This window comes from Pithys albifrons, chromosome 1 (genome assembly GCF_047495875.1).
Source record: "Pithys albifrons albifrons isolate INPA30051 chromosome 1, PitAlb_v1, whole genome shotgun sequence".
Taxonomy (NCBI): Eukaryota; Metazoa; Chordata; class Aves; order Passeriformes; family Thamnophilidae; genus Pithys; species Pithys albifrons.
This window is the reverse complement of record NC_092458.1, coordinates 65,226,960-65,254,001: the sequence shown is the minus strand read 5'-3', so window position 1 is coordinate 65,254,001 and position 27,042 is coordinate 65,226,960. Positions and strand designations below refer to the sequence as shown.

General features: G+C 36.3%; 1 protein-coding gene and 1 non-coding gene across 2 annotated transcripts in view; one reads left to right on the top strand and one right to left on the bottom strand.

Moving 5' to 3' along the window:
* The window catches only part of B3GLCT (beta 3-glucosyltransferase), a 56,342-nt gene that overhangs the window by 7,753 nt on the left and 21,547 nt on the right, over window positions 1-27,042 (top strand). Inside the window, exons 2-6 of the mRNA XM_071553081.1 lie at window positions 551-612; window positions 3,654-3,693; window positions 7,183-7,292; window positions 21,629-21,705; window positions 25,953-26,064. Coding sequence (XP_071409182.1) covers window positions 551-612; window positions 3,654-3,693; window positions 7,183-7,292; window positions 21,629-21,705; window positions 25,953-26,064 — 401 coding nt within the window. The remainder of the gene's footprint in view (window positions 1-550; window positions 613-3,653; window positions 3,694-7,182; window positions 7,293-21,628; window positions 21,706-25,952; window positions 26,065-27,042) is intronic.
* On the bottom strand, window positions 23,292-23,364 carry TRNAR-CCG (transfer RNA arginine (anticodon CCG)). Its single transcript has one exon. It is a non-coding gene; the product is annotated as a tRNA-Arg (tRNA).

Here is a 27,042-nt window from a genome sequence, read left to right as displayed (position 1 = left end):
CAAACTATAAGTGTATCCACAGGGTGGTGTCACCATAAAGGGTTCAAGATAATGCTATGTTTGTGCAGGTTACCTCTCTGGGTTCTCTGTTCTTTTTGTAAACATTTATTTGGACCTCATACATTAACAAGTTTGACTGTTGTTCAAAGGTGGTGTTCAAAGTCTATAATAGCCATCTTTGGCAATCCAAATTTTAACCTAAAGACAGAGTGGGCTGCAGGTCTCCCATGTGGTAGCACATTATGAACTACTGAACTACTGGATTGAACAGATTTTCTTTTTAAAGGTATTTATTTGCCTTGAAGCCAAGATGAATTGGCTTCACATCAAAAAATAATTTTTTTCAGCAATGGCATGGGAATTGTCAGGCAGCAAATGTATAAATTCTGTAAGAACAGACTGTCTCATGTTCAGAAAGATTATTCCTAACGTAGTATTATTTAAGGTGAAAAATATACCTAAATGTTGGTGTGGGGTTTTTTTCTGCAGAACTTTGTCAGTTGTGAAAGTGAGCTCCTATAGTATGAAAAAAATCTGCTTTTTCTTTCAGCTCTTGCTCTAAGTGTAGTCCCTGAAGGTGCAGAAGATAAGACTGAACTACCAGTGCTGCAGGTAACAAATTTTAATTGCTGTAGCAGGAACATTTTACAGACATTATAAAATAAGCTAGAAGAGATCAGAGCAGAAAGTCTAATATTTCTGACATTGATTATGTTGGTCATTGACATCAGTGCTACTCACATCATGTCTTTCTGTTCAGTGTGGCATATAAGAGATAAATCATTGCTGTTACTGCTATTGAAAAATGGTTTTGAGCATATAACCTTTAATATTTCAGAGGCGGGTTTTCCTTTCTTCTTGGTTTTGTTATATATATATATAAAATACATTGAGAGGGAAATGGCTGCCTTTCTGCTAAATTAGCATTATTACATATTACTACTCAAGTAAAGCTTGCATATGAAATTTCAAATTAACAGATTAGAGGAGCTGATGGTCAGAGCTAGCCTGAGCTTTAAATAGCATAATGGATGTTAGATGTGTGTGCATGTATGTCCTTTAACAGACCTCTATCTACCATTTTTTATTGTATGTATTTGTAACAGATATTTGTGTATGTATAAAAGAAAATTAAGGGAGGAAAGTAACAGTACTGGAATGAGTTAAGTTAGGATCTAACTGCCATTTAGATCTAGTAGTCTCACATCAAATGCAATAGTCACAGGTATGCATTTCTAAATAATTTATGGTTTTGATGATAGTTGCCATATCTACAGTAATTTTCTTAAATGAAAAAGATCCCTATTGCAAATTGCTGATCTGCTGCAGTGTATCTGGGAGACTCGGTAATCTCGTTCTGTTGTCACTATAAGTTGCTGTTTCTTAAATTCCACTACCATCTCAATCCAGCTGTTTATGTTATCATTCTTATTTAGGATATAATTTATGAAGGCTTTCCTAGTATTTTACAGTTTCACAAGCTTCCCTGAGATGAAGTCAGAGGTGCCTCCTAGAACTCTTCAGGCCAAAATATCTTTTTTATTTCCTCTTTTTTTTTTCCAATAACACTTATAGGAATGTAACAGACAAAATTTTTTTGTGTTTTAATAAAATTAATCATAAGATATGGCTTGTCTTCCCACTGTGTACCACAAAGAACGTTGTTTTGTTTGCATGGAAAATTAATCTTCCTAAGTGGTTTCTAATATAGGTTAGCTTAGAATGAAAACTTACTGTGTTAGATAACAGTGCTGTGTATAGTCATCAGAATAACTTAGTGTTAGAAGAAATTTTTTAAACTTTATTGACCCAGCCAGCAAAAAATGGGTGATAAGATTGGATACAATGCAGTCATTCTTAAAAAGGTTTTACAGATGACTGCCAAGGAAGTTGGAGCTTCTGCCTTTCAGTGCAAAAGTCAGACCTGTGCAGAAGAGAGATCATCTTATGCAAGTAGGGCTAAAAGAATTACATAGAACTGATATTAAAAAACCAGGGAGGTGGCTAGGTATCTAAAAATAGAAATTGTTCAAGGATAGGAAAGCTATATCTGAGCTTATTACTGAGGACTACCTTGTATGGCATTTCTATCTGAAAGTCTCAAAACACTTGAACCAGGACAAATCCTTCAACATTCTTATGTGTTATGGGTTTAGCCAGGTGGACCTAAATTTAGGTTTTAAAGTTCAGCTAGGCCTAGGATTGTCAGCTGATTTAAGCTGGACTGAGCTAGCTCACAGCTGACTTCTTCCAGCCAATAATATTGTATTCCATACCATACAACATCATCTTAAAGGGTGTAAAATCCTGTGTGTGGGAGTGGCTTGGTTAGTTCCACCATGGCTGCACTAAGAGGAGGACATCTAGCAGCTCCTCTACTATGCTAGGCCCTGCCTCTGTTGCCTCTGCTTGCATTTTGTTTGCATTCAGGGAAGTAGAAATATTTTGTTGTTATACTTTATCTTTCTTGCTGAGTGTCTTTTGGAGTGCTTATGAATTTAGAGTAACAGACTTTGCTTTGTATTAATTGGGGGTGGGAAGTTATTCCTTGTTGTATATACATAACTTGTGTAAGTGTGTGCTATATTGTGGTTTTCTCTTATTTTTCTCTTTTCTGTATAAATACATGTAGTTAGTTTCAGCATAAACCTGGTTCTGAGGGTTTTTTTTTTCCTCTCTCTCTTCTTTTTCCCTTAGCTGGTTGGGGGGAGGAGGAACCCTTTTCATCCTGTCCTGGACAGCTGGCATTTTGCCAGCTCAACCCAAGACATTATGCAGTTAGTAAACATTTTTATTTTACATGTAGTGAAGCCAAAGCACTGTGGTCCTGTCATGAGAGAGAAATTGTGCAGTAAATGAAGGTTCTGTTTTCCCTCCTATAATTTTTATAGAAGTACAGAGCTCTTTCTCCAGTCCTATCTCTCTCAAGCAACATAGTTCTACCCAAACTTTGTTATTTAGAAGCAATTGAAAATGCTTCTAAGATAATTTTATGTGTGTGTCTTGGTTTCCTGGTTAATGATACAAATGCAGTGTCTGTCTTGTCTCTTCCTCAGACTCTGGTAAAATTCCATCACAAACATATGTGGTACCTGAGTAAATTTCAGTGAAGTCATATTATATGCAACAACCTTTCCATATTTATTTGTCTTGATGTAAATTGCTTTTAAGTCTTCCTTTAAGAATTGTGTTTTCATAGGAGCTTGATAGTGGATGAAATGCATGAGTGTATTGGGGTTTTTTTACACACTGAATAGGTGTGTTTGTCTTGTAGAATTCTATATTCCAAACTTATTGCTCAGAAAGTACATAAAAATAAATAATAAAAAGATACATTGTTAATATTATTTTAGAGAGTTCTGGTATAAACTGAGTTATGGAAAAACATTCTCTCTTTTTTAGTTATTTGTTTGTTTGTTTGTTTTCCTTTCAATTCTCTTATTGTATTTTCTAAGTAATAGTGTGCAAGTTTGTAGGATATCTGTTGCAGTTCTTGATGATGATAACTTTATTTTCCGTATTAGTTTTTGAGATAGAACCTCTATGTTTGCATTTATAGTCTGATGAATGCTTTGATTCCCAATGTTTTTCTATAGAAATATTTGAGGTTTTGCTTGTATTCTTACTTGGGTTTCTTTCCTCCTTTCTTCTAGAAGTCTGAAGAAAGTAGAACTGTTAGTAAACTAAGCAGAGGTAAGTACTGTATAATCTGTGTTTGTTTTTGCTTGTGGCTGCCTATTTAGTATAAATAAAATACAGTTATGCCTTGTAAAGTGACTGTGTCAACAGTGCCTAAATACTCAAACCACATTATTAGTTAATTGCTGATTCAAAAATACTGTTTTTTTCCCTTGGCTCATGTGGTCTTCTGCAGTTATTATAGTTAAGTCTTTTCTGAACATGTGCACTTCCCCTATGAAACTGATGAATTGCTTTTTGTAGTATGCAGTATTTTAAAACAAAATTTTATGATACCTTGTAGCAATTTAGCATGAAACTGAATTTTACCATTCCGCTAGGTTCTCATGGTGCTTGTAATAAATAATGTTGTCATAAATTACTTGTAACAGATTATAATAACTTTGTAATATCTAGAATTAGTTGCCAGCTCTGTCCCTAACACAGATAACTTCTGTGGAAAATAATAATTTAGTGACTTGATCCATTTATCTCCCATTTTACCATTGAAAGGTCAACCTTTACCACTCTTTTCCCTGTTCACCCATCTCTGTCTGGTGTCAAATAAAATCAGTTTGCTCTTTGTGTTCTTTCATCCCTTTCTGCCTTTCTGTCCAATCTCATAGCACAGCCAGGAGCTGGGTGCTGCTTTTATCACTCCCAACAGGGCTGCTGTGTCTTAGTTCATAGAACACCCAGGGAGGCATCAACAGGGGTTTCTTGGTTTGTTTTTTTTTCTGCTTTTGACAATGCTGAGTTTTGCCAAGTTTTAGTATAATCTCATTACTTTGGAGAGTTATATTAATGAACATTACAATGGTATGTTAGTGGTGTAACTACCATCTGACATCTATTGATTGTTTCAGTAGGTGATCACTTTACAACAGACAAACAAAAGTATTTTATGCAGTAGGTACCAAAATTTAGAAACTTGCTGCCTCAGGATTGTGGCAACAGACCATTGCAGCAGTTTCAAGAGGGCACAAACCCATAAATGTATGGTAAGATAAATAAATAGCATCTTCTGGCATTTCTGAATACAAGTTTTCAATGCTGTTAGAGTATGAGGAATACTGCAGAAAGTGCAGGTTTTGTGGTGTCCCTGAGTAGTTTCATGTTTCTTTTGTTAAAAATAATGTAGTAGACTAGATGGACCATTGGTTTTGTGTAGTACATCATTTTTTGTGTTCTTTTTTTTTTCTTTTAACTGATTCTGTCCTTAAAGATTTATGGTTTTTAGGTCTCTTTTAACACATTTCTGTAGGTAAACTCCTGGAAGGGCTTGAAACAGAGAATGTAGTTTTTGATGGTTCTTGGTTTCTCTGATTTTTTCCTTTTCTTTTGACCTGTTACATACAGATCAGTAGCTCTTTCAAGATGGATATTAATCTTGGACAAGACTCCGTTCTTTGTCTTGATTGCTAGACTGTTTCTCAAGTTGAGAAAGAACTGAGATGTTTAAAATTGGACCTATTTTCTGTTGACATTTTAATACACTGAATATGTCTTTTTATTAACTACTTTAAACTCCCAATAGCAGAAGAAACTATTTCCATTCGATTCAAGCAATAACATCCAAGTAGGTGTTAGCTTACTCCTGGAAAGTATTCTATCATGGAATATCAGAGCTGTTGTTAAATGTACTGTAAATGAAACTGAGTGTAATTCAGATACTTTCATATCTGTAAATAAAGTGATACTAAGCCAGTAATTATATAAAGCAATGTAGTGTTTGCTTTTTATCTCTGGGGATGTTTTTGTTGTTGTGCATGTCAATTGACTCTCATTAGCATCAGTGAAGTGTAGTTTTAATTTTTGCAGTGATTTTAATTTTTCAACAGGAAATCTAGCAAAGATCTTGATAGACAGCAAATAGTTGCTATTCAGAAGTTTTTATTATGCATGGGTTTTTTAAACAGTTTATTTAATGGTTCAGAGCATAAACACTGTTGATTCCATGGGAAAAATGTGAAATTTAAACGGGTGTCTAAACCAGTGCTTGTGCCATCTCTATAATGTATCAGCAGAAACCTCAGACAGTTTGACAATTTCAGAATCTGTCTTGGTGAATAGGCTAATAAATTGAGGGAAAATAATATCAAGGGAAAAGCAGAAAAACATTTAACTACAACTTGGAGCTGTCATAGGTCTAAACTAACAAGTTACTGTTCAGAGGAACAAAGCAATTGATCCTCAGATCTTGGACACAGCAGTCTTTTCGTAATCTTAGTGAAGATACTTGTGGTTAATGGTCTTTTTGTTCCACTGTTTTTCTTGTAGTCCTTCTTCATGTGCTCAGTTTTATTCTCTTTCCTTGTGACTACTTCTTTCCTTTTTTTTTGACATTTTTTTCCACCTCTGTTCCACTGTCTTCACTCATCCTTCTCCATTTACCAAGTTGGCATATAATTTTTTTTGGTGTGAACTTTCTTCCTTTTGTATGTTTTTTACATTCCATACAGATCCCATGGATATTAATTTCTTTCTTTTTGGTACTGTCTCAGGTTGTTTTATTCTTTGTTGACTCGTCTGTACACTTTCTTCATAATAACTGGAAAGTTCAGCCTTTTCTGGCTAAATAAATAGAAGCTGCAATATCATGAAGTTCTCATTTTACACATGGATTAATACTTAGGTAGGGTCTTGAGTGGGTTATGCTGCATAAAACAAACCTGTTAAGAATACTGGAAAGGGCCTCTATCTGCTTCGCTTCTTCTTCTTCTCGTCCTTTGTTGTCCTCTGCTATGTTCTGCTTCTGTATGAGGTCGTATCTGCCTGCTTTTCTTATCTAAATGTTGAGCAAGTATTTTATCTACTGTCGTCAAGAAAATAGGGCTAACTACTTCATCACCTACTTGTGTTTTTTATTAAGCACTTTTTTTATCCATAAATGTTTCCAAAGCTACTTCATTATTTTCTTTTAAATTTCAATAAATTTCTTGCACTTCTGTTGTGTTCATAGTTCTTAACCACCATGCCTTTAAACACTATGAAGATACATGTGAGATATTAGTACTGTCCTGTTAGATAAGAGTATTACCTCATTGTTCTCATGTGTGTGTCTCTCCATCTGACATTTGTTTCCAGATAGGCTTTTAAATTCTTTTTTTAGGGTAGGATCTTTTCTGTTTCATGTTCATGCATTGCCTAGTGAGGGGAGATGCTGATCTATGACTAACAGGTTTCAATTCTGGTAATGAGGAGTACTGTTGTATTGGAGTAAAAAGCAACTTCAGGAATGTGGCTACTGTTCACTGTGGGCATGTAAGATCAGCTGCACATCTTCTAGTCATGCCATGCTTTTTGTAAGTTAATCCTGAAATGGACAGTTTTGGATACATCTGTGTTTGTGTTAAATTATGCCTTTTTACTATTTCATTAAGTATTTTTATAATTGAAGAAATAGCTTGCTGTGTAATAGATTCCCCCACAAACCTGGGTTCTCACTCGAGCAAAACAGAAAATTACTTCTTTTTTCTTTAAATCTTATTTTCTGGTTTACAGAATTAAAAGAAATTGTATTTGTCATCCAGAGTCAAAGTAATTCTTTTCATTCCAAGAGAGCAGAAGATCTAAAAAGAGATATTTTAAAACAGGCTGCAGATCTTGGAAAGGTATGTTGAGATCATATAAAGTATGTATTGTTTTATATGCTGTTACTGTGTTTTCTAAAAATACCAGGGTTTGTTGTGCCTTTTTTGAAATCCATTTTACTCCTTTTGTTAGTTATCTTCTGTGTGTTTGTAAGAAAACCGTTTCAGTGGGTGTCTACTGACTGTATGCTGTGATTTATCCATAAATATTTTTAATTTCAACTATCAACCTTTTTGTGTAACAGCTGGTTTTGTCAGGATGGAATTTGATGCAAAAGTGATAAGAATGACTTTGAAAAATACAGTTTTCCAATATGACTGGAGAGTGTTTAAAAAAATTACTGAAAAAGGATGCATTCTTCACAAAGCAAAAAACATAAGTATTAGTTAGAATAATTTTAGGTGAGTATTTTTGTTAGAGCAAATGAAGGTGCTGTAATGTAGGTTTTTTCAGCATTCCTTCGCACAACTTGGGATATTGTGGTAGTAGAGAAGGAATGTGTGTGGACATTAAAATCCTAACACTCAATTCCCTACTACCTTCTTGCACACCTCTCTTGCTTGTGTCCCTCCATGATTTAGTACCTTCCTTGTTCCTTTGCCACTCCACTGCAGACTGAGCACGCTGCCCTTCACCTGCTGGGTGATCCCCTCAGTAATGCTGGCCTAGGACCTGCATGTTGTACTTAACACTTAATTACAAATTTTATTTGTAAAACTGTAGCCTAGAGAAAAGAGGTTTTTAAGACACTTTGAAAGTTCAATGTTTTTAAAATTAAGAAAAATTTAGGATGGCATACATTCCGTGATGTGAAATAGCTTGCTGTGATGTTATTTGACCTATTTTTCATTTCCACATTCTTTGCTGTAAAAGAAAAAGAAGTGGGGTATAAATTGTCTTATGTATCTTAGTCTTAGAGAGGCTGAATCAGATTGTTGGATGTTTTAGGCTTCATGTATCCACGCTTATCAAACCTGTTGTAATTAAATCCATTCTAAATGCAGTTTTTAATCCCTTAATGAAATCAGTCATGTGAACAGCTTTTGTTCTGCAGAGTTCTGCTGCTGTGGAATCCTCTTCAGAATTGAGACAAGTGTTCAGATACAATGTGTGCTGAGGCAATTATGGTGTCAGTTGTTGAAACCAAGGATTTTATTTGAGTTCTGCAATTTGTGTTGCAGCATATGAGTAATGAAAAGATCAGTAAGTGGAAGTACAGATAGTTTCAGTGATGCAAGAATATAGGTATGTTTTATGGGAGAGAGGTAAAATCTTTTTGTAATCAGAGTTGTACCTGAAACTAACCTGGCTCTTAAAAAAAATTGCCTAATTAAGGGGATTCCTTTATGGGAATTCTGAAATGGTAATGCTTTTCCAATATTAATAGGTAACTGTTGAACAGCAGTCATAGTGTCTGAAGAGAAACAGTGGTGAAAATACATCACACCAAAAATCTCATATCTGAAATCTGGGAAAAGGAGAAACCCATCAGTGTACAGGAAAAAAATAAATTGCATAGCCAGCAAGTACTTGGTATGTATTGCCTGGTTTGGTCAACTCACAATGTCACTGTGAGTCATGACCTGATAATACTAATTATGAAGAAGGGACAGCTGATCTCTGTAGTCCTACATATCAACATTTGAAGTTTACATTTTTCATTGCATAGAATGCATACAAAATTGTAAGTTTCAGGCAAAGAAAGTTAAATCTTTGTGTTTTCAAGGACAACTGCTGTATAGAAACAAGGACTGAATCGACTGAATCATCAGATTCACTCACCTGTTGTCACAGAATCAAGCGATAGATTTTTAGTCCAAAAGGTTTCATTGGTTGCTGTGTTCTGCTGTTTTAAAATGAGCAGGAGAAGCCAACTGCTAATTTGTTATTTAATTGAACTAGAATATGTGCCTTGCCTCAAAATGGATTGTCACTGACAATCATACTTACTGTTCATTAACCTTTACAAGTGATTTGTCCATTTATTTTCTTTCACTGTGTACTTCAAACATTTTTAATATGAAACCAATCACAGTAGTTCTCAGTATTTTTTTATGCTTAAAAGCATTTTTCGTGGTGATTTATTGAATATTAACCAAAACTCCTTAAATGAAATTAGTGCTATTTAATTGTCTGTGTTTCTAACACTGTTGAGAAGATAAAAGTCTCTGTAGTTCCCTATGAAAACTGGTCTAGTAGAATAGAGGGGTTTTTTTTTGCTTTGGTCCTTGAGGGTTCCTATATTAAACACCCTCAGCCAAGTAATTGTGTTCAAAAAATTATAATTTTTCCTGAAAAGTCTAGGGTTTAAATGGAGTGCTATGTCTATTAACCAGAAGAATTAGAGCAAATTAGAACTGTTTAGAATGCAAGAATAAGATTTTAAGACCTATATGGAGTATTGGAAAATGAAAATGGATACACATACTTCCATATGAGTAACAGATGATGTGAAGTATGAGTTCTGTTTTATAGAAGTGCTGTAACTATAGTGTTTTTACTGGTAAGCTTACTTTGTTTTGGGCAAAGTCCTATATGTTGCACCATCACACAGAAATGAAATTTCACCCATTTAAAATATCTCTGAAGATAAAGGGGAATATTGTTCATTTGTGAGTCTGAGGACTGTTACTGTAAGGACTATTAACATCAGTTTAAAAGAAACAGGTGCAGTCAAAAGTATGAAACTGTACATAGAAAACCTCCATGCTATGTTGCATGAGTAAATACTTGCTTTAGTTAATATTGTCATTAAACTTTCACGATACCATTTCTTCATCAGCCTCCCAGTTTCCAGTTTCACTGGAACAGGTGACAAATGGTAGGACCATCCTGTAGTTGTATTTGTGTTTATTTAAAACAATTCTGCAAAATCCTGTTTCGTGAAGCACAGCAGGAACAAAGATGATCACAAACCCAGCTGGCCTATGCCAGTGGTCTGTGCCTCAAGTTCAGTTTCTTTGTTATCTTACAGGCTCATGCCTACAGAAGGTTCTGGATTTCTGCTTTCAGCACAAACTAACTGTAACTCAGTGTCCTACCTGCTGTATCTCTGAGGCTGAAAGGCCTCTTAGTGCCTGTCTCGGCTTTATATTATTGTGTCATTAGTTTCGTGGCCACAGCATCTGTTGCCAAAGTGCCAGTTGCCATTGAGAATGGCATATGTGCTTTAAAAATCTATTCCTTTTAATTGCCTGGGTTGTACTGATGGCAGCGTTTCACTATTTCAGTAATATGAGAGATTTCTTTGTAAAAGGATTGGAGAAGGGAAAAAAGTAAAATTAGCTTGCTTTAATTTTAATGTATATTTGTTAAACCATCACCATATTCTTCTCTGAAATGAAATGATCTGTCTCTAAATTGTTCCTGCTGATGTTTTGGCCATCTGTGAAAGACTGTTTTCAAGGAATTTGTAGAATATTATCTTTTTTCCTTCCTAATTTGCCAGTGGAACATTCTGGGTAGCTAAGATTTTCTGAAGTTCTTCCTAGCTCTGTTTTCACATCTGATTTCAGATGCTAGAGTGAAGCTAGCTGAAGTTCTGTGGTCCAAAAGCCTCTTTAAATATAAATATTTCTCTATTATTGTAATACTGTTCCCTCTATTCAGAATACAATGAATTAAAAATTCAGTGTATTCTGACATCTATATCTCACCTGAAATTTTCATTTTTTCAATACTATCAAGCTAAAATGAAAACAACTCTGAAAATGTGCCTAGGTTTTTCTCAGGTTATATTCTCATTATTTCATTCAGTGATAGATGTATTCCACAATTGAATGGGCATACAGTCCTCCTGACCTACAACAAACTCTAGCTAAAATTTTCTAAAGGTTCTCAGAGTAAGTCTGAACCATTACTTTATTGTAAAGCTCACATGCAAGTTAGTAGTGTTGTCATTATAAAATCTAGTGGAAGAATTGCTTTTTCACGGCCACCGAGTTGTTTTTAAACTCATCTGTGTATTTAGATAAAACATCCATAGACATATTTCGCTTAAGACCTTTCAAAATTAATGCCATAAATGCAATGTAATCAATAATATATCTATTGCTTCAACTTTGAGATTACTTGCTCAAATTATAGATTCGAGTATGAAAACCCTGTGTCCTTCTCTCCCTCCTTTATTGGCTTCCCATTGCATGAAAGCTGCTTTCCCTATGAGACTGATCTGATGATTAATTTTTGGATACTGTTTTAACAAGGTTTAACAGATTACATTTAAGTGAAGTGTTGGGCTTCATTCTGAACTGCCCCTCCATCTCCATGTCTAAATAGTTTGTCTTTATGGCAAGGTATTCCGCAATGTCAAGGTCAACCTAATTTTTTTAATTAAAACAGGTATATTTTAACTTTAAAAGCTTTAAATTATTTGATTTCTCAGTGTTATTTCCCCTCGGGTTTTTTTGTAAAATGCTAGTGTGCCATCTGTTTCCTTCCTAGCAACAGTTTCCTTTTCTTCTGCAAGTATTTATTCATGTCAAATAAGTCCTGTAGCCTCATGGAACATGCTTATCACTTTAGTTACTAAATATTTGTTCCTTAAGACGTAAGAGTTTATCTTGCCAGGCAGTGGACAGTTTTTGTGGACTTCATTTAAGAAAAACAAAGCTCTTTGGCATACCTTCTCCATTAGTTTCCCATCATTTTTCCCTCTTGCAGAACAGAGTTCAGAGGCCAGTCAATGTCAGAGCTGTTGGAGAAGATATTGTCATGTCATCTCTGATTATAATCTCGTACACCACTCTTCTTGGCCCAGGCCCTACTAGTCTTTGATTGACAGGACTCTTTCCTCAGCAAAGTCATGAATCTGATACATGACCAGCAAAAGAATGTTTGAAGTTTATTTTGCTGAGATGACAAGTCCTTCACTTCTTTGTGGTGAGGACACAGATGCTGATGGGGTCCCTTTCTCAAAGAAATGAAGTCCCTGCAGAGATCCCTTATGGAATCGCACAATTAGAGTAATTAGGGAACATGGAACTGTGGTGAATGAGAGGGAGGAAGACGTTTCAGCTGTTCTCAGTGACCTCCTAAAACCACACAAATCTTTGTCCAGATGTTTTGGATACCTCCTTTGTGTTGCTCTTGTGATGCCTTTTTTTCTATCTGTATTGCTTGAGTCAGATGATATTACCACTAACTACTAAAATCTCTATATTGTCTTTGGTTTATGAATAGAAAAGTCTGGGAACAAGATTTCTTTGTCCTTTTCTTCCCCCATCCCATCATCCCTCCCTTAAAAGTGTTTAGACTTTGAACACCTAAATATTGCTGTACTAGTTGAATTTTTTCCTAAACTTGCATATCTGTACCTTGTATAAGTTATATTTCTTGTTTGAAATAGAGAAAACAAATTGGTGGATTAATTTAGTGTTTCAGATGGCCTTATTTTCAGATTCCTCTATAAAGTTTAGGGGGAGCTTCATTTTATTTGATCTTCTCCTCCTGCTTTCCTTTGTTTTGCCTGACTTGCCTTTGTAACGTCATCCAAACTTTTAATATTTACATTTGTTTTTCAAATCTGTCCATAAAACTTCACTTAAATTATGTGGGCAGAGCTTGCAGTATAAAACCCTAATAAGTGTGTGCATTTAAGTGGTCAGTATATGAAGTTCCTGTTTCCACTTTTTTATCCATATTAGCACCTGTGTTTGTTTTATGTTGTGTTCCTTTTTCTGCTTACACAAATTGTCTAATATCAGCATGTTCTAGTCATTTTCTTTCCTATTGAGTCCACAGTTTGTCTTCAAAATGGTTAATGCAACAGCTCATTCTCGGGCCTCAATATTTGGATGCTCATGTTCTGAAATGGATCTGAACTCTGTTCTGTTGAAGGGTGAGGTGCCTTCAAAATAAAACCTTTTGAAAGTATTCCAGGAAAAGTGTACAAAGCTACTGTTCAGTTTTGAAAACTTTCTGCAGAGTTGTCTTGAATGTCTTCAAGGTCATCTTGCAGGATGTTACAGATTAGACTGACTTTTGGTTTATCCTTCCTTTCCTTTAGCTATTCTCTTCATCTTTTTGTTTTAACTGCTTGATCTCTGACTTTCTGATATGCCCTTGCTTCTCATTCTGCAAAGATATTGATGACCTTTGGACAATTGCTGGGCTTTATTATCAGCAAAATTGATGTCTAACTCATTAACTGTTGAAACTGCAAAAGTTACCTGCATTGTGGTGCTGAAGGTGAACCATACCCAGCAGATTTGAAGGAATTGGTAGAAGTCAGATAATTCTGTACTAATGAGATCTTTTAAATGTTTTGGTAGTGATAAATTGCCTCCTTTCAGCCCTCTCTTACACATCATATACTACAAATACATCGTAACTGCCTTGCATTTTCTGTTCAGAAAATAGGACCTGTCACCTCACAGAGATGATTTTTCATGTCATGCCAAAACACATACAAGAAATTCAGTTTAAAATGCTTTAGGCTATGTGCCTTTCTCAGCCTCTTCTGCACCAATCTCTGCATTCATAATAGGATTTGAATAAAACCATTTTACTAAGGTATGTCTTTATTGGCATAGAATAAGAAATTGCTATAAAGCTTCCTCCTCCACTACAACTGCTGTCTGCTATACTAAAATTACTCAGTCATCTTTGAATAATGTTCAAGTACACATGAGAGTAGAATTACTGAATCATCAAATTTAAACCCTTAAAGTCAGTACCTGTTGACAGTTGTAAGTTCTCCTGAGCATCTGTAGGAGTACTTAAAATACATTTACCCCATTTCTTGCCTTGTGGAAGCGTCTTTCTGCTCTGCTGTTCCTTCCCTTACCCCTTAGTTTAAAACTGTGTCTTTGATATCTTGGTAAGAGACTGCTGGGGGAAGGGACCTGCTGCCTCATGTATCACACGGAGTTGGCTTGATGACTGCCTTAAACTTGCTGTCAGTGAAAGATGCTTCAGGCTTATTTGTCCATAAATATAAAGATCTACTTACATTGCTAATCTTTCTGATATTAAAACTATCAACCAAACCCCATAAATTGCTTAATTTCATTGTTTGAATCATAGGATTGTTAAGGTTGGAAAAGACCTCAGAGATCATCAAGTCCAGCCTTTGACCAAGTACCACCGTGCCCACTAAACCATATCCACAGTGCCATGTCTAGTGGTGACTCCACCACTTCCCTGGGGAGCCCATTCCAATACTTAACTACTCTTTCAGGGAAGACATATTTCCTAATACTCAACCTGAAATGTTTTTATGTGTTAGTTGTGATTGAGAAGAATTTTGTTTTTAAGTAAAAACTCGCTTTACAAATCTAAAATCCTATCTTAAACACATTCTAAACAAAGAATCAGATCAGTTGGCAACATAATTATAGTGGTTCACCGTCAATACTTACTTTCATGAATAACAGAAATGTACTGTATACCACATGTCTGTATTTTGTATGATTGCATTTATTTAGAATTCTTGGAAACTGTGAGCTGTGAAGACAGTATTCCTCAGTGCTTTTTATTCACACAAGTGAAAAGCAAACAAATGGCACTTTACTGGAATATATTGTTGTCATTCCAGGGTACTGTCTAATTATACACACCTGTGGTGGCATCTATTATAATAGGCACTCAAAACATTTCCAGAGTTTTTTCCATATCTTTTTATTTGTCTTGTTGCAAAATGAGATTTACTTTGTGATATTGGTGATCACTAGCTCTCAGGAGAACAGAACAGGGAAGATATGGGATATCCAGGAGGAAGATGGGGGATCCTAGAGGAGGAAAAACAAAATTAAATGCAGACTAAATTGGTGATAACTTTCCTACTGATGAAGTTGCTTCCTCCAAAGCTATGCTTTTTATTTAGCCAGTTCATAGTCTTACTTTTCAAAATTCAGACTGTGCTCAAACTAAATATTAGACTGACTCAAAATACAAGTGATTATATTATTATTTTATTAAATCCCAGTTAACTGAAAGTATAGCAGATGTGCCATACTGCTTATTTGGACTATTTCTACACTAGCAAGTATTGGGGTGCAGTAGGAGCAAACCTGTAGAGCAATGCAGTTGTTGCTGAGGAGCTAATCCCTGTGTTACATGACATTTCAAAGGAGTTTACTTTGGATGAGTTCTGCATTGGCTCTATGAGCTTGAGGTCCATTAGCAGTTGCAGCACATCCTTTGGTTTAGTTTCATCCCAAAGGAGTACAACTGGTGCACTCTATGATGCACAACATGGTGTGGACGAGGAAAAAAAGTGCACAGAAGTGGACTAGCCTATACTAAATTTATGAGACTGTTAAGAAGCAGCAAGAGCTGCTTTTTGTTGAGGTTTCAATCTTACTGATACATTTGAATTTTATTTAGTAAATAAGTCTTTTCTATTAGGTATTAAATTTATAATGATAATCAATTTGAAATGTCAATACCTCTGAATGTTTTTCACATCTCATTAATTAGAAGGATGAAATTGGTTAGTTTCCTGTACTGTTCAGTTTGAAAGGTCAGGAGTTGACAACTCTATCAGCAAGCACTAATCGAATACTCTAGACTTCCTTTTGGTCTTTGAAATATGTAGCCCAGTGTAGATTAAAACAGATAATTAAAAGTATTCTATGTTTTTTGACTAATTGGGAGGGGGAAGGCACATTATTAATATGTTGATGAACATATATTTTTGGGTGAAGTTATTACACAAAGATTAATATTCCGGCTAGCTGCCTAAGAACTCCCATTATTCTTGTAACTCTTTTCCCAGGCAATGAGTTGTTTGCTCTTACATGCAAGCACTCAAGTCAGTGCTTTGGTTATGCATTCAGGTATATTTTCGGGCAGTTAATTCAGTCTTCTGAAGATTTTGATGTAATGTATAGTAGGAAAAAGGATTAAAATTACTCTTTTGATAAAGTATCTTCCCCCCCCCCCCCAATCTGAAGTTACAGTCAGGAACACTTCAAATTACTTTAAGCTCCAGATATACTTCCATACAATTAGGTAAATGCTTCTGTCTTCTCTTTAATGTAAGCATTTGATGACAGACATGCACAGAGTACTTGCTCTTGATTTATGAAAGCAGGGTACTGCTATGGCCTTTCCCTGAACTCTTTGAAATTACACATAATATATTATGCAAACTTAGTTCTTTTTTAAAGTTATAACCAGGCATCTGAGAGTAGAACAGAAATAGAGATTCTCTCTAATGGAAAATAGTAGATTATACTTTATTACTTTTGTCTTCCTGGGGAGCAAAAGATTATCGGATATTATGCTTTATTAGCAACATAGGTTTTGTTATGTTTTTTTTTTTTAAAAAACCTTATTGCAGCCTTTCAGTACTTGAAGGGGGCTTATAAGAAAGGTGGGACCAGAAGTTTTAGTAGGTCCTGTAGCGATAAGAAAAAGTTTTAAACTGAAAGAAGGTAGATTCAGGCTGGACATAAGGAAGGAACTTTTTACAATTAAGGTGGTGAAACACTGGCAGTTTTCCTGTAAAGGTGATGGATATCCCATCACCAGAAACACTCAAGGTCAGAGTGGACAAGGCTCCGAGCAACCTGATCTAGGCGAGAATGTCCCTGCTCATTGCAGGCGGTTGGACTTAGATGACCTTTAAAGGTCCTTAACCCAAGCTGTTCTGTAGGTTTAAAGGGAGAAATAAAACAAAGATTAAAATGGGCAGGAAAACTTTGGAAAAGTTCTTAAATAACTGACTTTTTGGACAGAAGTGAAGTTCTTTTGTTACAGTTGTATTGTAAAATAGTGCTTCAAATCATCTGTGCGTTTTATTTGAAAGGGTATATTGAAATAGTATTTTGTCTTGGGTTCTTTGTCATGATACTCTGATAAACTTATGTCTTTAAAACATGAAAAATATTTGAAAAATGTATGGTAATTTTCAATGTTTGAGCAAATTGTTAGAATTTAGAGAAGATGTCTTGTACAGTGTAATATTTGAAGTTGGCAATTCCTAGCAAATTGTCTGGCCCACTGGGTTTAGAAGTAGGAGGCTTGCTCTTACTTTATGTAATTTTAGAAATCCTTCAGGGTGTCTATGGAATTGGCATGTTTGTGAAAATAAAGCTGTAGGGAGACTTCAATATGTATTCCACAGCTCTACTTTGACAAAGTAGTTGTAACAGATGACTGTAAGAGCTTGGCTTATTTAACCTCCCAAGGGAAGGCTGAGAAGAGAGGTAGGTAGGCTAGCTCTGAGTGTGTCTTCTTAGGATTGATTACTGAAAGGAAGATAAGAGAGTAGCGAAGATGTTGTTAAGTACTTGTAGAGCATGTAGAGACTAGGAAAACATTTCTAACTCTGATGATGCCTAAAATGGGAGAAAAGAACTTTCTAGACAATATTAATATAGATAAAATAAGAGCAGGTCTTTATTAAAGCACTTTAAGTTACATTGAATACATAAATGCACAATACAGCATAAGGCCCCACAAATTAATAATGCTAATGAATTACCCTATCTAATGGATACATCCAACCCGAGAATCATCCGCTCCCAGAATGTCCCTCGGGTATGCCCCTTGGCATGCCTTCCCAGAATTAAATCAGAGGTCTCTTACTTCTTCACCATCATCATCTTCACATCACATGCCTTCTTCGGAGCTTCTCCAAGGTTTCTGGGCCTTCTCTTCTGACCACAATGATACTTTATTATGTCCTATGTATGTGTCCCTAACAAGATGTCCTCACTAAAATCTTTTTTCTTGAAAAGAACATTAAAAAAATTTCAAGAATTTGATATAAAGTGTGAGAAAGTGGGTTAGGAACTGTTAACTGCTGTTTTAAAGTGTTAGAAACTTTACAGCTGTATTAAAAATTTAATATGCTCCAAATCTTAAGACATCACTGGAACTGTGTAATTCAATAACAGTGTCCAGGGTTTAAGATCCTCCACTCCTGCTCCCCATCTCTGGGCTTCATTAGGTAGTAAACTTACAAAGCACAGGGATATGTGCAAGACAGCCGCAGATACCAGCACACAGGACTCATTAAGTGCTGCTTCCTCTACACTACTGTGTTTTTCTATAATGTGTTACAAGATGGCCAATTGTTCTGATCAGGTGACTCAGTAATATAGCAATGAACATACTACTGTAATGTTTTACATTTCACTGCAGTTCCATTTCTGTTTATATGTTGTTCTTACAATATCATGTCACTTAGGACATACAATTAATAGTGCTGAGCAAGATCTAGTTTGAATTATGTTCTAATAAAGCATGTTCTCAAGAAACAATGTCCTTATTGCAAGGTTGAGTTATGCTTAGATGCAATTCAGTGGACTCTGTTCTGCAGGAAAACAAAGCAAGAACAGATGTGCTGGTGGGTCATAGAGGATGTGACCTATCTGTGGCTCTGGGAATCCCATTTTAGATGGGGATGATCTCTGCCATCCTGGGTGCTTACAGAGCCCCATTTTGGCCTTTAAGTCTATGAAAACTTAGTAGTTTTCTTTGGGTTTACACTGTACTGTTTTATTCTCTGTAAATTGTGCATTTCTCATATAGGGTTTGGTAGATTAATATGAAATTGCAAGTAGTGCAGAAATAATACAGGTACTTGTTTAGCAAGCCTCTTAATTAGTTCCTAAAAATTCCTTTATTCTGAATTGTCTTTTTCTTCATTGGAATTGCTATTCTCCCAAGATTGTTCATTTTAATGAAGAGGACTTTGAATGTTTAGATTCAAGGATCAGTTTTATTTCATTTCTGTTGAGGATTTACTGTGAAATTGAGTGTGTTGCTAGCATCTTCATACTTCAACTTGCACAAATAATACTAAATGATTTTAAAGGTACAAATGAGACTGTGTCAGTGTATTTTGAATTTGTTATCAAAATGTGGATCTAACCCTTTTATTCACAGTTAATTTTTTGTTTGTGTAGTTTGCAACTGTAATCTGTGGCAGGTGTTGCTGATCGCACTGTGCTGATACAGTAGGTAGTAAAAATGGAGTAAAAATGTCTTACACTGTACTTCAGACCACAAGAGATTCCATTTTTTTGGTTTTGCCCTTTAAAGTCAGCTCAGTTGTCAAAGTGGAGATACCTGAGCATATGGTGCAGCTACTTAGTTCATGTAATTTACTTTGTACCTTTTGCATGGGCAAATGCTTTTTTTAATCTAAAATTAACCTACCTTCACCCTTTAGTGTGATATAGACACTGAATACATTATAATTAACTACTTTTTTTTAGTCTGGATAGTATTGTACATGAAATACATGGCTGCCTACAAATACTACTATAACTGCAGGGTTTGTATGTTTGCAAAAACACATGTCCTTGTAAAGATAGAGGTCTGCCATTTTATGTTTCTATCTGCAATCCCTTAAGCAAACATAATTTTGTGGTTTTACCCTGAAGTGGCTACATTTTAGTCAAATACCAGATGTTGAGCATGCTATGACTAAGATTTGCCACTTCCACAAAAAACCTCTAGACTTCTTTGGTTTTGCAGCAAATTGAAAGTAAGCAGAAACATACTTGATAGACTGATTTGAAGTGGAACCATTAATCAGATATGCTGATACATGAGATGCAGGTGAATATCTTGTTCCAAATTAGAGTTTTGGTATTGTTTCTTTTCAATTTGGATCATTCCAAATAGCATAAATACTTTTTAAAACAGTACATCTTTATTTTTGTATAAGGTTAGTGCACTCCTGAGAGACATAGTTATTCCTTGGAGTGGTAGAGATGTTTCCTTTAGTGTATGAAATTTTGAGAGCTTATGTATTTCTAGGTGCTATGCTTAACTGGTTTTAAAAAGGATTTAAAGTAAACCTGATTAAGTCAGTAGATAATGTGAACTTTATTTTACAGCTTTTCTTAAAAAATAAATTATTTTTGAGTTTACATGTGAATTTTATATTAATGGAACTGTTCACAAAAAAACATTAATCAAACAATGTTTATCATAGGCATGGTGTAAGTGGAAAGGAATTAGGCCCTTGAGAGATTAGGGTGTTTTGTCTTAGGAGGTGCTGAGCCCACTCGGCTGACAGAGGTGAGAGGCTGCTGCAGCTCCATGGCAAGGCTGAGCTTGTGTTCCAGTTAGGTACATGGGCACACACACACACACACTATGTGTATCCTTATACATGGTGTCATCCATTTAGATCAGTAGGGAAACCACAGCACTCTTGCAAACACAATCTGAAGCCAAGGCCTGACCTTAGTTTACTTCTGTGACTGATCAGGATGAAAGCCTGCTCCATTCCAGTTACTGGTGCTCAGCCCTGTTCCTGTGCACACACACAGAGTATGGATCCCTCCAGCACATTTTATATTCAGTGCATGCATGAGTTGACCCCTGGCCTCACACACAGAGACACACACATACAAATGGGCCTTTCTGGTACCTGATACAGTCTTACAACCCTAGTAGTAGCTGACCCTTGCTCCCTAGAGGATCTCCTGAAGCTGGGACCGCCTGTTGCCTTAATATCTCAAAGTTTTGTGCCATCCCAAAGTGCTCTTCCCCTGAATCCTGTGGTGAGTCTCATGCCCCAGTGGTCAGGAACCCCTGTCAGACTGTAAGATGAGTGGGGAGCCTCTCCCTTCTCTTTAGCTGGTGAGTATCAATAACTGAATGGAATGATGCTGCAGTGGAGGATTGTACTTTTTAATGGAACAAGATACTGCCTATATAGGGGCTATATTATGGGATGTATAGGTATCTCCAACTTTTTACCTGTATTATAAATCATGCAGTTTGGTATATCAGAAGGCCATGTTTAAATAGAGTTTTCTAGGAAACTACCCCAGAATGCTAGCTTATCTGCTAGACATTTGGATCTGCCACAAAAAAAGAGGTTTCAAATAACAAAAGAGCAAAGAAATTTATGGAAAAGATTTTCCGTTGTAGGAAGCTTCTTTGATCTTTCAGGAAGAAAAATGCTGTTTTGATTTTTGTTTAAACCCATGGTTTTTTGTCATAATGTTTGTGTGACAGGTCAAAGTTCAACTCAAAAGAGAGTGTTAGAACTGTCACCTAAACTGTGTGTAACGTGATTGTCCAGTGGAAACCTTTGTAGAATACTCTGCACTATTTATTTCTTTGCAATATGGGATTTTATGCTGTGGTAAAGAAATTACTATGATATACTGATCATATGGGACCTATTTAATTTGAAGTCTTTTAACTTTATAACTAATAGAGAATTAAGAAATTATGAGTTGGAAGAAGCACTTTCTCTAAATTGCAGGTCACCTTGTGTCATAGCATCATAAGTCATCTATTCTTCAGGGTTATTTGCCAGTCAAAAACAATGAAAACTTAAGTAGTGATTCCAGGGTAATTTTTTTAAGATTAGTTGATGTTTAGGAAAAAAATACACAAAAGTCAAGTTTAATGGGAATATTTTATTTTTCTTAAGGAATTGCCTACAGTTCTTCTTATTCATCAGATGGACAGGCATGAAGGTGCATGGACAATATTGCCATTAATGAAAGAGTAAGTGTAATGAATGCCAGTTATTTTCAGAATTTTTTGTAACCAACTATATATATATATATATATATATTAGTTACTCAGACCTCTTTTTTCAGAAGCAAAGTTCTTGAATGAATGTTGCAACCCTATATTTTCACTTTCTTACACTACTTTATTTTTCTGTTTTCGAAAGCAATTTTCTGTTAAATCAGAGAAAGCTGTTTTAAGTAACAATAATAACAGAATGTAACTGAACAACTACCGTCTTTGAATTGTTGTGTGTTTTTAAATTATCAGGGAAGTTAACTAGTCAAAAGAAATAACATTTTTAGATGTGTATTTTTCTGTTTGGTCTCCAGTTCGCACACTGTAAGGTGTGAGGTATTTCAGAACTTTTGAACTTTCAGATTACTTGATTGAATGAAGTACATTATTTTAAAAAATAGATAATACTCTTTGGTGTCTCTATCTGTTGCAGTTTACAGTGTTTCTAAGACGTGGTATGTCTCTGTGGAGAGAAGATGTAGCTTTCAGCATCTTACTAGAAGCTTATATGGCCAATTTTTACCTTAGTCTGATCAGAGAAGACAGGTAGTCTCAAATATCTTTTCTTTTTAGCTTACACAGATGGCTCTAAGGAAGACATGCTGCATTTGCATGGTAATATCTTGCAAACTGTCAGGAAGCAATGATTCTTGTTTCAGAAAGTCCTTAAGCTCCATGGTACTGAGGGCTGTCTTTTGCTTGAAGCTTGCATTTGAAATAGGTGCCAGAGGCTCTGCAGCCTCTTGAGATTTAATTTAGTTGATGTAATTTATTAGGCTTACTCAGGGGGAGGTTTTTGTATCAGAGAGTTTGCAGGACAGGTTGCTTTTCCTTCTGCTCTCCATGGCTTTCTGTGTACAGAAACATGAAAATAGTGCTTGTATAGTTGGTATCTTTGAGAGATATATAAACTGTGAAAAGTAGCAAAAGAGATTTGAAGTAAATTGTAAAACTGGAAGATGATGTTCGTTCCAACTATCATCTTTCTTTTTACTTCCTTAGCTCCTGTTTCCATGACCTAGTGTTTCCTCTTCTGAATTATGTCTTGGTGACAGGGTTTACAGATACAGCTCTTCTAAGATAGCAAAACTCAGAAGAAGCAGGAATGCTCATTTGTGTGAGAAAGCAGAAGAAAATTGTTCAGAAATCAAAAGAGGAATTTAAGTAGAGGATTTTCATCTTCAGGAATACGAATTTTCTTGTGTCTACAGTTTCACTTACTACTTTTGGCAAATGGAGACGTGGAGTAGTTTACAAGTATATTGAAGCCTGTGTGCATGTGTATGGCCAGACTTTGTGAATGAAGATTTGGGCAGGGCTCTCCCCATGTGGGTGTGCCCTTCCAGCCTGCGCAGTGGATTTTTTAGGTGAGGCACAGCGTGCGCAGAACTGGCCCCACTGTTTAAGTCCTGAGGTCCATCTGCCACGGCCGAGCGAGCTTGGACAGTGACAGTGAAGTCCTCGGGACTGTCACAGCACCCAGTACTAACCGGGGCTGACCCTGCTGAGCATCCGAGATGTGACGGGATGGGATGGCAGGGAGGCATTGAACTGCCAGGGGACGGTCCCACTGAGACTCGAACTCAGGACCTTGGGATTCGGAGTCCAGAGTGCTCTCCATTACACCACGGGACCGCCCTAATTGAAGCTTGTACTGTTTTGTTTTCTCAATGGAAAAAAGAGGAAGATGGGAGTTTGGCCCATTCTGCAACAGCTGATGATGCTTTCAATTGTGATATAAGATACATTCATGTCAGAAAACTGCTTTCAAAAGAATTATTTTTCATCAGTTCTGTATTTTTAAGGAGACCTCTAACCAGTTATGACAATTCTTAATTTTCAGTTCTTGGGCACAGTTTACATTGGACGAAGTATGTAATTTCAGAAGTTGTAATCAGTGGATGTCATAGGACACAGTACCCTTACTGTGTCCAGAGAGCCCACTACATTTCTTCTCAGTAACCATGTTCATTAAGCAGAGAATAAATCCCTCGGAGTCTGAACTCCAAACTTGTGTGCTATGAGGTCTACATAATACTCTCTGGAGGCCTTGAGTGCTTACCCTTGAAAATCATTCTGATTGTTTCATCAATACGTAGAGGAACAGATCCTTATTTTTGTGAACTTATGTGTGCTGTATTCACGAGATGCAGTAATTCTTTTTGTGGGTTTCTAGTGTTTTCCTTTTGCCTTTCACCCACCTGCTTTCTTGTGTGTCCAGACATTTCTCTCCTGAAGCTGAGCACTGAAGTGTGAGAGAAAAGCCTTCAGTCTTCAAAGGACATTAAATACCATACATATTTCAAAACATGAGGATGTCTAATACACTTTCTGTACTTGTTTGGCAAGCTTTAGAGGGAACAGATAGAAGTTGTTTTTCCCAGCTGATTATACCATTTGCTTGCCTGAATGACAGAGTTGCCTGGATTTCAGTGTTGACTAGGCACCAGGTATATGCTTTTATGAACTAAAAGGATGAATGTATAGTGAGTTCTTCTGGCTATTATAGTTTAGCCAATTAATTATCTCAAGCAGAAAGCAGTGAAAAATAAAATATTGTTGCAAGACCCAGAGGAAAAGTAGCTTTACAGGAAGATGACTGTCATGATTCAGCCCCAGCCAGCAACTAAACCCCATGCAGCTTCTCACTTACTCCCTCATGGTAAGATGGTGGAGAGAGTCTGAAGGGGAAAAGGGAGAAAACTTGTGGAGTGAGGTAAAGACAGTTTAGTAAGTAAAGCAAAAGCCACATGCACAAGCAAGTAAAACCAGGAATTCATTTGCTGCTTCCCATGGGCAAGCAGGTGCTTAACTATCCTCAGGAAAGCCAGGCTCCATCATGTGTAACAGTGACTTAGAAAGACAAATGCCATCGCTTCAAAGGTGTCTTCTTCCCCCAGCTTTATATGGTGTGCATAACATCATACAGTCTGGAATGTTCCTTTGGTCAGCTGGGGTTGGCTGTCCCAGCTGTGTCCCCACCTGGCTCCTTGTGCACTCCCAGCCTCATTGCTGGTGGAGTGGGGTGAGAGGCAGAAAAAGCCTCAATGCTCTTTAAACACTGCTGAGCAGTATCTAAAACATCCCTTTGTTTTCAAAACTTTTTCCAACACAAATCCAAAACACAGCCTACACCAGCTACTGTGAAGAAAATCAACTCTACCCCAGCCCAAACCAGCACATAGACTTATCCAAGATGAAAAAGGACTGAACTAGTTTAACACCTGGAACCATCTTGTGCTTCTGGCATGTAATTAAAATACCTGCAGGGACAAGTGTCACATTTTGTAGAATAAGTATTTCTCAGATAGTGAGTTTGGCTGTATGAGTGGGATTGTTTTGGGGGGTTTTAGGCAAATATCATTCCCTGAAACATAAGTGATCCTAATTGCCCTTTTTTGCTTACTTTTGCTGACTTACATTTCTTCTGCTTCTTTTCATTGCTGATTTTATCAGTAGAAAATGCTGTACAGAAAGCAAATTGTGATGGTTATAGGTACTAGTTTTCTTATCCCTCTCCTCAGAGGATTTAATTGAATCAATGTAAAAGCCATGTAAAGGAAACTGGACAAGTAAAGATTATAGGTTTTAACATTAGATTTTCAGTAATTAATAAGCCTTTGTTTTGGTAAGTAGTGGGAGGAGCAGAGAAACAAGGGATGACATTTTTCTCAAGGAGTCAGGAATTCTGCGTTGAGATTATTGGTGGCTTTGAGGAAGGCAGGGGAGTCCCTTCAGTCCGTATAGTTTCACTGTACTGGGAAAGCTAATGAAGGTTTTAGGTTGGGAATGATCAGTGTCCAACAGCTGTCAGAAGACCTGTCATTAGGCGTTTTCATGATTGTTGCAGTGCTGTTAGATGCCTAACAATGGGGTCCCTTTTAAGGAAGTTAAGGTACAGTGGAGAAGGTAACTTCAGCTGCTGTCTATGAACTTCTGAGTTCACAGGTGGCTTTTAGATCTGTAATACCTGTACATTTCTGAGTGGACATTCTTTATGTAACTCTGTTCCCTTCTTTCTGGAATAACTGGTGTTTTATAAATACATAGCAGCAGAGTCATATCTTTATCCATAATATGCAATTCCAAATTGGTAGTAAAAGTTTCTACTTCTGTATAAATGAATAATTGATTGCAAAGTATTCATATTTGGGGAATGTGCCTTGAATTTGTCATTTTGTTCCTAAGCCACTTTATTAGTAAAATGTTAATTTCTTTTTTAGCTTCTCTGTTAGCTATAGCAGGAACTCCTCATGGATTTTCTTCTGTGAAGAAGATACAAGAATACAAGTTGTAAAGCTGCTAGAAATACTTGGAAGATTTGACAGCTCTAAGGTGAAATAAAAATTTTGATATTTACCTTTCTTTTGAATGTGGTAGGGTGAGTTTTTCCAAACAAAAAAGATGTATCCTAACACCTTAAAGTAGGGGGATATATTTCTCTTGCTGAGGCTGAGAGCAAGGTATTTAACATGGAGCAGCACAAATGCTTGTCTAGCTGTTGAAGAACTGTTAAAATTGAGCAGACAAACTGTTTTTTCTGTGGATAGCCTGAAAATGATGTACCATCAATGAAAAGATGAATATAGCCTGCTGCGTGGTCCCCTCTCCCCATTCTCTTGTCTGTCTGTCATCAGTTCTGTTCATCACACAGAATGTCTGATGCTAGTTTGTCTGGCCTACTATAGGAGGGTATTTTATATGCACTGTGTTTCTGAACTGTCTTGGTGATAGGTTTTCTGAACCTGCTGGAAAAAGAAAGGAGTCCAAGAGACTTGCAGAACAAAAAGAAAAAAGTATAGCCATCAAGGAACAAAGTAAATTGGGCAGTGCAACTGACATGAAAGGTGTTCAGATATTCAGAATTTTCAGTGTTCAGAAAGAAATTCACCTTGCTGTCATCCTGCAATAAAAGAAGTCAAAATCTCCTGTGTGAAATATGTTTTGCCTCTTTATTGTAACTGTGCTTCAGGACTCACTTTAGCATATTTACTTCTTTTGCAGGCACATGGCCTTGTGATGTTTTCTCATAATTCTTTCCTAAAATGGTAATAATAATAACTCAGAGATTTTACCTTTTTAAGCACTTGGTCTTCAAAATGGCTGACTGAATATACTTAGACCTTTGGAATATCCTTTTTTTTTTCCTGTTTCAGAAACACCTGTTCCTAATTGACATTCTCAGAATAGAAAAATGAACATTTTTGTTCTACATACTGCCCTTTTGCCAATTAGAGTCTCTCCCTTGCATTACATGCAGATTCTATTAAAGTAACAAATTATGTTCCAACCTGAATTAAAAGGAAGATAAAA